The following is a 14,962-nucleotide window of genomic DNA, read 5'->3' on the forward strand; positions in this document are numbered from 1 at the left end:
TATAGTGCAGCCTGAGTGCATGTACCAGCTCTCCAAAGCTCCCAAACACAGTAAGCTCAGAGAGTAAAAGACCATCTAAGAATTAACACCAGAATCTCATTTATGACAGAACATAGCCTTGCTATGTCTCCGCACCAATCCATGTACATTTTGAAGAGAGAGGTTCAGTCACTTATACAACATTTTTTATGCATGCATTTCACGGAGCTGGAAAAAAACAAAACAAAACAAACAAAAAACCAACAACTTGTGCAGATAGCTATAAGCAAGGCTGATAAAATGTTTTAAGTGGACTCAGTTTTTAGTAGATGCAGTTGCAGCCATCACATGAAATGAGAAGAAATTCGTAAGTGACTGGTGAGCGTAACAAAATGACCTGAAGACACGGGACTTTTATGCACACACTCATAACAGATGAGAGACTAGGAAAACTAAAATGCAGGGGGTGCCTGGCATGGGAGGAACTGAAGGTATCCAGGTAAGGCAGGGCAAGACCATGCAGTGCCCTGGACGTGAGCAGGAGAATCAATTAGTTCTATACTTTACCGACAGCAGTGAAGCTTCTTAAGTACTGGTGTAATATGCGAAACTGTCAAAATGCCCTGAAATATATTCAGATTTTGTGGTGAGTAGCATGCAGATCTATTGCTAAAAATTTTTGTAACTTCACTGTTAGTAGGAAACAGCAGCAATAAAAAGAAGATGAAGCTACCTTTAAGAAAATTGCATATTTCAAGGCTGTTCTTCACAGTGGAAAAAGTTTTCCCATATATTCCTTACAAACAATACATCATTCTTAAATGTAAGCATTTTAAAATCTCTTCTGTTTCCTTTGAGGTCCCCAGGGGAGCGTACACACAGAACGATAAAAAAAAAAGTTCTGGTATCACAAAGAATGATTAAAATACCTCATCTTCCATTGTAGAAACCTGTAATAACTCGTATTGTACAAATGCCTAACTGGCAATAGGACTAAGAAGAACAGCAAACAATATAACACAGGGGAAATAATTTTGTTTTTAACTTAAGGAACTGCTGACATAGTCTTGGAATTTGGTTCATTTTATAAGAAGTAAATTTATCCATATCTCTGGTTCAGCATTTACATATGCAAAATACCATTTCAGTGCTAAACAGAACTTTGCAGCTGCCTGCAAGCTACCCTAGCATGATTCTGGGCCAGCCTAGATTCACTTAAACTCTCTTTGGAATCAAGCACGTTTGCACTATTCATATCCACAATGTCATGCTAATACATCCATTTTTCCCCCTGCAGGAGCAGAGACCTGGACTACTGCGTTCCTTATGTAGGAATGAAAGTTATATGATAAGTACAATTCTAGAGATGGTTATTTGAGGCTAGTAGACACTAAAATATTCTGCATATCACATACATTAAAAAAAAAAAAAAGTTTTTAGAAAGGTAGGCCCAAACAGCAAGTCAAAGGAAAAGACATAGACAAAACGATAGCTAGCAAGGGAAGGCACAGAAATAACTAGAATATCTCTGATCAACACAAGGCAAACATCAAAACTCACAATATTATGAAAATGACTGATAAAGATTTATTTAGGAATGTTTTTGTAAGATGCATCTCAGCTGACTGCCAGCTCCAGAAAAAGGGAAAATAATGAGAAATAAGCTCACAAAATAATGGACAAATCACAAACAGGGAAAGATGAGCTTTTCAAGTCTGTTTCCTGTCATTGTAAGTAGGCAGCTTACAGATGAGATAACTGTATACTATCTCTTCATACAGAACCAACCAACATGCTGGAGAAGAATAACAGGAAGAACAGATGAACCCCTTTCTTCTCCTCCACCCCCATCTTCTAAAAAAAAAAAAAAAAAAAAAATACCAGGAACTAAAGTTCCATTATAAAAAGATACTGAGTTTAAAGGAGATAAGAGGTTTACATAAAACATCATTTGAAGCAACAGTATTTAGTTGAAAAAAATATCTTAAGATAGGGGATGGATGTGAGGATGGAAAACAAAAAAGATCCAAAGTTAGGTCCAGAAATTCAGTAAAAGCATGATTCCTCCTAAGTGCCAATGAAGTACACAGGTAGGAAGCCAGGGACAAGAAGGAGAGAGAGGAAAGAAATCTAGAGAGGAGGAAAGAATGATGCGCGAGAGTGACTTCTGAAGTCATGGAGGACATGAGAATAGAACATTAAGAGATGCTAGACGCATTCTCGGGAGAAAGTATAGACTTTCACGTTTTTTGGCCTTCCTTGTGCTATCACCAAAACCAGCCTATTTATTGGGCTATCACCAAAATCAGCCTCTTATTCATTACTTAAGAATGAATAAAAAAGAAGAAGAAGAAAAAGAAGAAAAAAAATGCCATCAAGAAATTTCACCTGGTCAGTTGGTGTCAAAAAGTTATTGTTAAGTGAACTCACTTTAAAATACTTATATCTGTTTTGTGTAGAATGGCTTCCCTTATTCTGATATACGTATGAGGAAACCCAAACTGAGACTCTGAGAGCCATGGGAAAAGGAAGTAGCTCAAAAAATCCTAATAACAGAGAAATAATTCTCTATGATGAAGATTCCTATGGAAGGTCACTTCCCAGGTTTAGCATTTCCAGAACATTGTGGTCCCCCGTCCCCATCAGTGACTTATGAGAGCAAGGAAAAACAGAACATTTTGTAATATAGCAAATAACTTTTGATACATACTTTTTCGTTCCAGTCAAGGAAGTCTTTGAGCATTGGAGGTTTCTTGCTACTCTAGATACACTACATATATGTCAAATAGAGCCTCAGATCCTCCTAACATTCACTTGGCACATAACTTTAAAGAAGAAAGACTTCCTAACAATGATTCCATGGCAACCACTTTCTACTTACGGCAAGATATTGGAACCATGGTAGGATGCAGAAAAGATAAATGACTCAATTAATGCAGACCTACTACCTAAGTATATAATTCCATTGACTGAGTGAAAAAGCCTCAAATGTTAATGTAGATAATGAAAGAAGATAGATATATGTGCATACACGCACCATATCAGAATAAAATTCATTGAGGATGCTATTTCTCTGTGAATCTCTCTGCTTATTCTGTAGTCTTTCTGAAGCTGACCTGAATCAAACTCAGAAGAGAAAATATTTCTTATCAGTTATCAAAAATGTTCTTTACAGAAGTTCTCCAGGATTTCTTGATGAAGAACCTGAATAGCCTGCAGATCACTGTAAAGTAGATGGACAGGCTCACCAATTTTGGTTTTGAACATAGTTTGAAGATAGCGCATATCTTTTTTCTGTGGCAGCAAAACATAGCAAAAGGAAGCAAGCAAGGTGAAGAGACATCTGAAAACAACTAGATTCCCCACCAGCTGACCCTTCCTCAACCAAGCAAAAGACTACTTTTTGTTCATCAAGGGCTACTGCTGTGAAGACGTACCTGATGCTCCCCCCATCTGACACCAGTAAATGGCTAAGTTATATGGAAGATGGAGAGTTACAGAAATATAAAAACAAGGAAAGTCAGTTTGGAGAAAAAGTGTGGGCTTTCATTCAAAGCACTTTTGAAACCTCAGTATTGCTCTGAGGAAAGGATAGGAGCTGCTAGCTCATTCTTAGTTTTGGGATAGACAGTGAGTGACAGAGAGCACTGATCTAACTGAAGGCAAACAGATTAACTCTGTGAAGACACTCACCTAGCCCTTATCTCACTGAATTTGCTGAACGTAAATACAATTTACATCAAAGCTATTTAGTTTTTGTTTTTAAAGAAATGTTATCCCCACTACCTTTTAAGAAAAATAATCAGAAAGCAAAACAATCCTAAACAGATGAGCAGAACTGTTCCAGTATCAGTGATAAACCCCTATTTGCAGGGACTCATTTGAGCAGCGTTCAGAAGGTATATTTCTACAGATTCGATTACACTGAAGTAACTGGTTAAGGGAATTGTAATCACATAGAAAAAGAGGAATGCATGTGTTGCTCTGTGCACATACAATACCCACAAGGCTTATGAAATCCATTCACAACAGAGGCAATACTGTAAACATATTTTAAGAGGCTCTGTCAGCAGTCTCACAGACTTATTCACATTTGTAAGTCATAAGGAAAAAGCTGTTTTCTGTCCATGCTGCATGAACAGATTTTGTTTGGTCTACAGCTCATATTTAAGTTACAAGTAAATAAATCATCCTGGCTGAACTAGCTGACAAACCACAGAGTATGGAAAATAAATATTTGACTGGAACTGAATTAACTCTTTGCAGATTTGTGCTCATGTATACACACACTAGAGCTGCATATATCAAATAACTCTGTAGGGTATTAATCAAATTTTAGTCAAATATGTTTACCTAAAAAAGAGATGATAAAAAAAGGAAAACAAGAAAGAAATGCAAGCCAATCCTTTTCCTGTTTTGCTTCTGGAATTAGTTTGAACACAATGACATGTTGACACTCTCATTCAAAACCAGCCTGGACAGGAAGACAGAAGATAGTGAATCCTGCCACACTGAAAGAAACATAAACAAAGATATTTTGATGTCTTTACATAAGCAATTTTGTGCATCCCAGGGACACTGGTACATAACAGCAACTCAAGCTTAATAGAAAGTTCCCACCTAATTTGCAGGCTTAGAGAATGCAATAGCACCAAGACTAGATTGTTATTAGGTGAAGAGGTGACTAGGAGCTGGAAACCAATACACTAATCATAACAAAGATACTGTTATCTTAAAACGTTTTGGAGTGACTTGGCAGCATATCAAACCCTGTCGGACAATATCAACAGATGATTATTTGACCACACATAGTGCCAAAGCTGAACTGAACTCCTCCAAAGCTGAAGTACACATTCTAGCTAAGAAAAAAATTGTCATGCTAGAAAACTCTGTAAGTACATATTTCCCTAAGTCCCTCCAACCACCTCCCTTCCCCCTTCCTTAATGTGTCAGTGTTTCTCAAAGCTCCTGTAGGATTGCAATTAAGCTCAACATTACACAGTAAAATGCAATCTGGATCTCACTGTTCACACTCCCATTTTAAAGGCTGACTGTAAAAGCATTAAGTATTCTATTCTCAACAGAATTCCAATGTTTCTCCCCACCTGCACAAAAAAAATATAATGGCAAGCCACTCCATGTGTCCACCTCCTTTCATGTTTCTGTCTGCGAAAAATAAAGAATTAAGAAGGATTTATCTTTACAGTAAGTCCTACTAACTCTTCTCCCTGTCATCTATAGCATAATCTATTTAAGTAATATTTGCAAAACTATGGAACAATCTTTTCCAAAGAGCAGCGGGTGAATTAATGACCTGCTGTTTCTTGTCATGCCACGTTTAGGACAATTAGAGGTCTTGGCTGAGTGTTTGACTGAAATAAACCTCCCCCTGCACAAGGGGCACATGCAGTCTACTCTGCATAAAACAAATTTGAAGGTAATTGAAGGAATATCTCATTAAATGATCTGTCAGGCAGATAATCAGAGAACACTGGATACCTGTTGGTTTAGCCTTAAGCAGTTTGGCAACACTGCATTTTCACTGTATTGCAAGATTTGACTTAACTGTGAGAAGACTGTAGTTCAATGTACAGAGGTGATTTGAAATCAATTCCCACAAACTTGCATGTTTAATAAATCCACCTGCAATATCAGATACCTCTTACTTTTAAAATTGCTAAAACAGACAGAATGCTAAACCGTTTGTTTAAAAGAAAACATTAATATCTTTTGGAAAAAATGAAGTACCTAATCAGTGATTACAATTAGGAAATTTTACAACTGAAATTCTATTCATAAAATAGTTTCTTTAGAGCATAGCAGTTTCCAGTAACTTCCTGCGCTAATAAACTTTGCAGAAGAAAAACCACTAAGATAGTAGGTTTCCAGAAGAGCCCTTTTAAGTTCATCAGGGTTTAGCAAACCTGATTCTATGTAGGTTCAGTTCTGCTCATAAGTTATTCGTGTCCTCCTTGGTGTTTGCAGGATTAGAAGCTAAGTATGTTGTTTTTCCTCCCTTCCATCCTGTCAGTAAACGTTGGATCAGAGTACAGAACGCGCCTGATGTTGTTCTCCTAATCTCTAGTAATCTTCTCAGTGACACAGTATCTGTTGCAGAGTATCACACGGCCACATCAGAGAGGAATAGTTAGAGAAAACCTTAAGTTACATCCATATTTATCAAAATAGGATTGGTATGCTGCTAATTGTTAAACACTATCTATTCACATACTTGTATAGTACTGAATATTGAGGTCAATGTTACCTTGAAGTCAGTAACTTTCATCACACATAAAGCTTACTGCCAAACTGTACAGGTTGTGTAGCCTGGATGTGCTGCTACTTCAGCTCCTGATGCATTAGACCACGTACACGTGCACTTAAACATTCAGCTGAAAGGGTACCTTTTGATTGACTACAAAAACACTTAGCCACTCAGGGCATCTTTCCTGTTATCTGAAAGTTCAAGTAAATTTGTAATTCTCTGTGAAAACGCACCACTAACACAGTGCTAAATATAATGGAAGAGTTATACAAACTGCCATACAAAGCTTTACAATGTGAACCCTTCCAGTGATTCTGAAGGTCAGAGAATAGAAAAGACTCACATCCTTTGAATTCACTCATTTCATCAGGTGGCACCGAGAGAAGGAAAACACTAAACTCGTACAGATAGGACATGGAAAAAGGAAGTTCAAGAAGGTGAAAAAATATGCAAGGACTGAGACCTTGCTCAAATGTCCGTTCATCTCAATATTCACCCAATACAGGTAGTCTGCTCTCATTATAAGTGTATTCAAATGTTTGTTAGCTGCTCTGCTATCTGCACTGAGACAAGGCCAGATTTAATTACCATTATATGAAATGCAAGGACCACCACTGGCCTCAGTCCTTGTCGAAACTATGCTGAATTTACATTATGCACATTGGAAAAATCTAGACGACTTTTTTTTTTTTTTTTTTTTTGCCATTTCCAACGTTAATCCATTTACTAACAGATCCTTGATATCTGTAGAAGAGAACCCTTTCCTTTCCTTAGTTTTAATTAAGGAAATACAGAAGATCCTCACCTTTAATGCAATGAGCTCTGCTATCAAGAGGTTAGCTACCCATCCAACATCACAGGTTTTAATAAAATAAATATTCCATCAAATAGGAGTAATGTTTCCCAACATCGCTGCTTGTTAGTTCAGCATTAAGTAGGCAATTATATCATACATTGTTTATACAGGCAGGGAATGCTGATTTTCAGTTTTGTAAAACCACTATCTGATTTTTGGGAATGTTCTTTCAAATGTGAAATGGGACAACATTTGTTGACAAGAGTTTAGCACATAGTTCAAGTAAACATCGCATAGTAAAACTATGCTGCTTTTTAAATATTTATATCTTTTTAATCCTTGCAGTAGCATAATCCTCTTTGCAGTAGGCAGGAATATGAATACCCTTGATTGTTTTTAAGTCCTTGTTTTTCAAAATTAAGATTTGCAATTTTTTCTGCTGTAAAATTTTATTATTGGTGTTATTTAAAATGCAGCCTGGATCAATTTACCTTCCATAAGCAAAACGCCTGTCTTTGTGGTGATCCCCAAATGTATCCCACAGTCTGAGAGAAACACTCACTTCATCCACAACATCTCGTGAGCGTTCCAGGACCTAAAACAGAAAACACATTACATTCTCTTTCCCTCCAAACAAGCACATTTCTAATTCCCCTTGTAAGAAGATCTAAAGCACACTACATCAAAAGAGCCCATTACATGTAGTTTTAAGTGCTGCATTTTATAAAACCTATGCAGAATATGCATCTTCTGATAATATCTTTTACTAAACAATTAGTTTGGAATGAGAGACCTGGTGAGATGCTGGCTTCCTTCCATGTCAGGCAACGGCTGCAGTAGAGCCCTCGTATACAATACTCTGAGGTCACTGCTGCATTCTGACAAAGAAAGAGCTAGCCAATAAATAATAGCACAGCCTCATAGCACGTGCTCCGTATTTTGTAGACCTGCAGTCCTTACCTCTTGGCAGACACGGTACTGATCAATGGCCCAGACAGTTGGAACGTGAGTTGCCAGCAGCTGATACTGAGTCAAGGTTGTATTGCATGCTCTTGCACAAATTAGACGAGTCTTCCCCACTGCATTATCTCCGACCACCACGCACTTGATAGTTTCAACGTTGGGTCTTTCGTAGTCCATGTCAACGTCCATTTATCAAAAACTGTAACAAGACAGTTACGCTTGTTTTTTTTACTACTGTATGAACTATGCTATTTAGAACCACCGCGTTCTACTTCCACTTCTCCAGTGATGCCTGAAGAGGACAAAGTCTAAAGGCAAAGCTTCTAGTAAACTGTACCAATGGAAACTAGCTGTTTCTTTAAATACCACACAGTTACGGAAATGCTGGACTATTTTGATCGCAACAAGCTTATGCTGTCCACATGTTATTTTCACTTTGGTTTCTGTAAACACAAGCCTATTTGCAGAAGATAGTTTTTGTTTGGTGAAACAAGGACAACTAGAACAAACTTAACGCTTGTTAACAATTTTTATGCTAAGCAGCAGAAGAGGCTGGACATCAGTGGGTTTAACCTGAAGGATTCTAGTGTAAACCTGCTTTCTTGAATCTTGGCCATTCAAGATTTGATTTAGGACTGTCCAAACAATATAGGCAAAACCAAGTCACACAGATGGTTTTAATTATATGCACACAATAAAACCAAGGAAATAATGTCTTTCTTGTAAGATGATTCCAGAGACTCTACAACCCACACCCTATGTTAATTCAAATTCCATTATATCCTGTATATACTACAAACTCTTAGTTTTCCAAGAGGTTTGTACAGACCAGAGACCAAACTGATACCAAACAGTTCAGAGGAAACTTGCAGATACATGTACATATACTTACAGATTATTTTTTGTAAGATATTAGAAAGTGAAGAGACTAAGTTTTTTTTTGAATATACTATCCCGATAGAAAGTTATTATTGAAAACATTTGCTTAGATATTCTTTGGCAATGTATTAAACAAATACATGGACGTGGATGTAGGCTGGAAAACAGGCATCTTTGAAAGACTAAAAATCAAGTCTTGTATGTTTTCTACAAAGTCTGTCATTGTCATATAAGCTGAATGTGGGATCATAGTTCAACATCTCTGATTTTGTTTTCCTAACCTCTAGTAGTCTGCTCAGCAAACCGGTCTCTGCAGGAGAATATAATCAAGGAGGGAGAAACAGGGAACATGCAAAGCACAAACATGTTCAGGAGTACTTGCCTAACAGTTATTTCAACAAGGAAACCTACAGGCAGTTTAACTGACCAAACACAGGTCGTCACTGGAGTGAGGATGTCCTTTTCCCCCGAGCAGAAAACATAACTGATAAAGACATCCAATGATTTTTTTTAATTCCTTTTTTACTCTTCACAGCTCATTCGCATGTAAATACAGAATACGTATCAACTGTCCGGCTGTTTAAAAATAATAAATACAAGCTTTTTTGCTGTTTGTTTTTCCCTGTGTCAGAGGCACTATTTTCTGATTTAAGAAAAAGCACGTATTAGCAACTACTATAGCCAAAGACTATTTTAAACTATATTCTTTCATTACTTAAAGTGACATAAACAGAAAAACAAAAGTCATCATTAGGACTAAATGTTACCCACTCATTTAAAATTGTAAGCATGGACTGCAGAAGAAGAAACAGCCTACAATGGCTATAGTTATAATTTGTATTCATGTGTCGTTGGGACAAACTGGGGATAACTTTGTCAGCTGCTCAAGTGAGTGTACTCACTCTTTCTACTCAGTGTGCCACTACTGTGTCAAACTGACACGTTTTCATAGACACTGAATGCTTCTGGAAATGCTATGGCACATAGGTATATTTATGCTACACCCACATTTTAGACAGGTGTACTGCACTAGACTGCTCTGTGGCCCCAGGAACTTTTTCATCCTGGCACAGGCATGGATGCTTTGCAATCTGACAAATGTAGAACAGATAACATGGCTTCATTAATGCATGTATAGCATCTACTCCATGGAAATCCTAGCAGCCTTGTGATACCAACCTGCTATGTCAGCACAGACATTTTAGCTGATAAGAAAACAAAGCTGTTAAGATATCGCCTTTGTCACTTCACTTCAGTTGTAACGTGCATCCTGAAAGGTTACTAGTCAAGGGGGAAAGCACTACAGAGACGTCAGTTTCCTGTGTGCCAGCCAACTACAGCTGCTTGTTGCCCGCAGACTCTCACAAGGCTGACCCCGCAACGGCCCATGGGCTCCGTACAGTCTCCATGCATCCAAATACGAGATGAGAGCTAGCACGAGAGCTAACTCCTCTTCTCCTTCCTTCCACATGCTGCCCCCGTCCAGCACCATGCTTTTCAAGAAAACAGCCACGATACAAACAGTACGGTGTTTTCCATGACACGGGGAATGAAACATATTTGTATGCCATGGCCTCAAAGGCAGGGCCCTCAACGAGCAGCAAAAATCCAAGAGGTTTCAATATGTGAAGCAGTGGGATCTAAAAAAGATTCATTTCACATCTGAGAGTAAAGAATAACCCCCTAACATAGTATGTGGTATTATATTACTTGACGCTTTTTTTCATGCACAGACTAGGCATCACAGATGCACTATGGAAATGTTTACGAGACTGGAAAAGAAAAGGAAGGAGCACAGTTAGCCAGTGTGTCTGGCTGGTTTTAAACTACTAAGCAAGGAGATGCCAAAACAATTTTTCCTCAAGCCTGATATTCCATTAAGATGCCATTACACAGATTAGCTGCAGTTTTACACAACAATCTGATTTTTGAATTCTTTACAATTTTTAAATGATAGTTCTATAAAAACACATCACAGTCACAAAATACATATTACGTAGAGTCAGGAATGTTAAAACAAGTTCCAAGAGGATAACAAAGCAAGTTCAAAATTATTAGGCAAATCTAAATAAAAGTAGCAAGAGAAATCAATACAATTAATTAAGAATCTTAGAAAAGGAACATATGGAAATAAAATTATAGAGAGAAGTCGTTTTAAAAATTTCTAATATACTTACTAACTAAATTAAACCAAAGTATCATAGAGCTCGGACACAGCACGCCTGAACGCCCTGCTGTAGATCAATGGTAGCCTAAAGAAGATATTTTTAGCATGACTCAGTGGTGCACAGGACAGAGATTAAAATAAACTGGAAATAAAAACAAAACTAGAGCTTTGTAGCCATGCTATACAAAGCTCTTAAATCCACTCCAGTAAATACAGAATATCTATATATTAAAAACGCAGACCATTGTATATTTTTCTCTAGTTTTCAGAAAGGGATTAAAACAGAAATAGCTCCTAAAGAGTCTGACAGACAGAAGCCTGGACCGATTTTTAGAAGTCTCAGATAAAAACAGAACATAACAATGAATTACAGTACCAACAGCTAGTAGAATGCATGGATTAAATGCTTATAAATGTAGCCAGAAGATTTCTGGCTGCAGAAGTGATTAAAGCTAGAATATCTACAGAATCTTAAGGATATAGCTACAGTCAGTTATTTAAGGGAGCCTCTAAGTTAAGCTTGAGATAAATCTATTACATAATCACATTGATTAAAAATGCCAAACATACATTTGCAAAACTTCAAAAAAAAAAAAAATGTCTAGATTTGAGCTCTGAAAGGCTGGTAACATCTGGGAAGACCTACTGGAGCCAAAACAAAACTGGTTAGACAAGAGCAATCCAGCCTACATGAAACTTAAAAAACTTAAAAAAAAAAAAAAAAAAAGAAAGAAAAGAAAAAAAAAAGCCATAAATATTCCAGGACCAATGAAAAACTTGCTAAAACCTCCAATAGTTTAGTTTACTGAGAAAACAAAACGGGATGAAGTAAAAGGAAAGTTATTAGCAATGAGGACATGGCAAAAAAGTCAGAGAAAGGCAGAAGGGCCATTAACCAAGCACAGCACTTAAAAGTTTACAGGAAAGGCCAGACCAAATATAGTTGTTCTCACAAAGAAAGCAGTGAAAGATTCAGCTGTTTAATACGGTGCTAAAGAAAGATGAGCAGATGGATGGAAACGAGGACAGACACTGGAAAGAACAACAAAGGATCTCAAAAATCTAAAAAAATCATCCTCAGGGACGTTTCTATTTTTACATTGTCACCTGTAATTGTTTGCAGATGAAGAGACAGAGGCCGCCAAAAATCAGGAGATGTGATTAGAGTCAAGATCTAAGATAAAGCCATTTAATTAATTCATTAATGGTTCATTCAGCAGGAATGAACCATTCCAAATAAAGCTGATTTCCAAAAAACTGGGAGGCTATTGTTCTGAATCATAGCTTATGGATGGTTATGGTAGCCAACTTCTTCTCTTTCTTTTGCCACACCTCAGATTGCTGAAGAGTGCTAGATTTTTTGTTTACTTTTTCTCATTGCTGAGTGAGTTATCATTATCATCAGAAAATGGTTGTAGCTGCTATAGCAGGCAAGCCCTTCCAACTAGTCGGCTTTAATAATGAAATGCTGCCTTTCCCAAGAACTTTTCCAGAAGATCTTCAGTTGAAGCATATGAGCTGAATATCTAGTCCACAGGTACAAAGATTAAACACAATAAACACTTTTCACCCCTGCATGTGCATACATATGTGTATATATTTATATGTAAAATATAACCAAGTCTTAACCATGAATTTTCTGTTGTTTTAAAAATGCAATTTAATATTTTTAAACCTGTATTTGCATTTTTCTCTGCCGGAAAGAAAGGGGATGAAGATCCTAACCCAATGGTGAGTTCTCTGTGGATGGTCCCTATAGAACCCTACGTAGGACCAGGAATCTAACTCTATAGATCTCACTGTGCATATATATATATATATATATATATATATATATATTATACACACATACATACACACACACACTGCACATTACTATTCCTATTTTGAAATTTTTAGATATTTTAAAAAGTCACTTAGCTTGCACAAAACATACCCAAGATTTTTCAAACGGGAATAGCTAATTATCAGCCCTTTTCTCATCAGTAAAACATCACAAACAAATCACTAAATGTCTACATAAATCAGTGATTATGGAGTAATCGTGCAAGCATTTACTTCTTGGCTCTGTACCTAAAATTATCCAATAGACTGAGATAGCATCTCCTACCAGGAAAACAAACAAGCATGTTATTTAGTTCTTACATTAAGCGCAAGCACTTAAGTGTAAGACTAGGAGAGACAGCATTTAAGAATACTCAGCGCTCTCTGAGGTTTTTCTTCAATTTATTCTGCAGAAAAGAAATAAATAATTCCAACCTCTCTCAAGTAATCTGACCAAACCTGACAAAACAGGAAATCTCAAACAGGTAACCAACCAAGATTACAATGTTGTAATTATAAAAGTAATCTAATGGAAAGAGATATCAAAATCTCCCATCACTTGATGTGAATGGTGTACGTGGGAATTATTTGAAAAATTCAGTCCAGCAGAAAGGTAGCAAGATCGTCAAGACTGATCCCTGAAAAATAAACTCTTCTGAAAACATGTGAAACAGCATTTATAGGTATTCCATATCTGACCATATATTTCGGAGACATATTTTTGACTATACTTATGGAATGACTCCCTCAGAGAGCCATTCCATAATATTATACCAAAAGGAGTATCGAAAGATTTATAAGACTAAGATATGCTCTTATCTCCATTCCCAGGTTACAAAATTACTGCCTGAAACCATGGAAACTGGAAAAGGAGAAACAACACGCCAAGTTCTTCAGGCACTAGAGTCACTACCTGTCACTGCTGAATTCCAAGGCACCAGCATGCTTGCAGGAACCAAAGAGCACATGAGCTAGAGCAAAGGTGTGAAATGTTCATTCTCAATATACAACCTGCTACGTGTTGCTACAGAATCTGAATGGATTAACACATATATGCAAAGGGAAAAAGAAGGGGAGCTTACAGTTCACCTGTACAAGCACATAGTGATCATATACAGTTCTGATCTGGGAAAAGGCTCGGTCACAAGGCTGATTTGTTTTTGGCTCAATTTAATCAATGAACATAGGACCCCACCAAGGAAATGGGTGAAAGAAACCACATAGTATCAAGTGCCAGATAAACTACACCAGGTGCTGAAAGACCATCATAAAATGGTTTTCACATGATATAAATTAAAATTAGGAATATTATTAAATGGGATGAGGGCCAAAGGAGAGATCATTAAAAAACAAAAATTATACCTTGCCAGCATCAAAGAATCAACCGGTAACAAAGGGTAACGAGACTCAAGGTGAGATCAGATGACCTTGATCACCAGGGGACAAATTTGGGCATGGTGCGTATCAGACTGGATTCTCATCTAGGATAACGAGGCATAAGCCTATTGCCATTATTAAAAGTTCTGGCAATTTACATGAAAGGGTGATCCCTCCTGGACTGCAAAAAAGACTGAAGGGAAGAAATGGACATGTGAGGAAGAAATTCAAGATTAATTTGGGAATTTGTCAACTGCTTGCCCTACCTGGCCCATCCACAGAAGACGACAACAGATAGAGCCAATGCTCGGAAATGCAGAAAAGCCCTTACATTTTAAAGCTAACCTGTTTTCAAATGTAAGATCTGTTGGATCTACCATGGGTGTAATGAGAGAGGTAGTTGTCTGAAACGTTGCTTTGATGCACAAGATGGTAAGTGAGACAACCCTGGCTGCTGCCAGCCACAAAAGGAGCGTGCAGGTAAGTGGAAGTACCCTGATATTCTGCAAAGGCAGAACCAGGTTCCCTTTCTCAGCTGTTCTGGGATAGCTTTGCTATTTCAGCTCAGGGCCAATATCACCAAAGTAGTGAGCCCATATAACGCTGCTAAAATTTGATGTGGCTGTAGAAGGAAAGTGCTGAGGGTCTCATCACAGCAGGCTCTTTGTGGCTTGCCTGAACCTGCTTCTTTCCTAACAGGTTTTGGCTAACA

General features: G+C 37.4%; 1 protein-coding gene across 16 annotated transcripts in view; it reads right to left on the reverse strand.

Moving 5' to 3' along the window:
* The window catches only part of RHOBTB1 (Rho related BTB domain containing 1), a 54,600-nt gene that overhangs the window by 16,872 nt on the left and 22,766 nt on the right, over positions 1-14,962 (reverse strand). For 14 of the 16 annotated variants that reach the window (XM_068950790.1, XM_068950791.1, XM_068950792.1 and 11 more), the window contains 2 exons: positions 8,001-8,202; positions 7,532-7,635 (listed from right to left, as the gene is read on the reverse strand). In XM_068950790.1, the coding sequence (XP_068806891.1) occupies positions 7,532-7,635; positions 8,001-8,192 (296 nt within the window). In that variant the 5' untranslated portion in view covers positions 8,193-8,202. Of the gene's footprint in view, positions 1-4,332; positions 4,526-5,084; positions 5,143-7,531; positions 7,636-8,000; positions 8,203-14,962 lie in introns of those variants that run through there. The other 2 variants (XM_068950802.1, XM_068950801.1) reach the window with 2 other exon arrangements.

This window comes from Struthio camelus, chromosome 7, assembly GCF_040807025.1.
Source record: "Struthio camelus isolate bStrCam1 chromosome 7, bStrCam1.hap1, whole genome shotgun sequence".
NCBI lineage: Eukaryota > Metazoa > Chordata > Aves > Struthioniformes > Struthionidae > Struthio > Struthio camelus.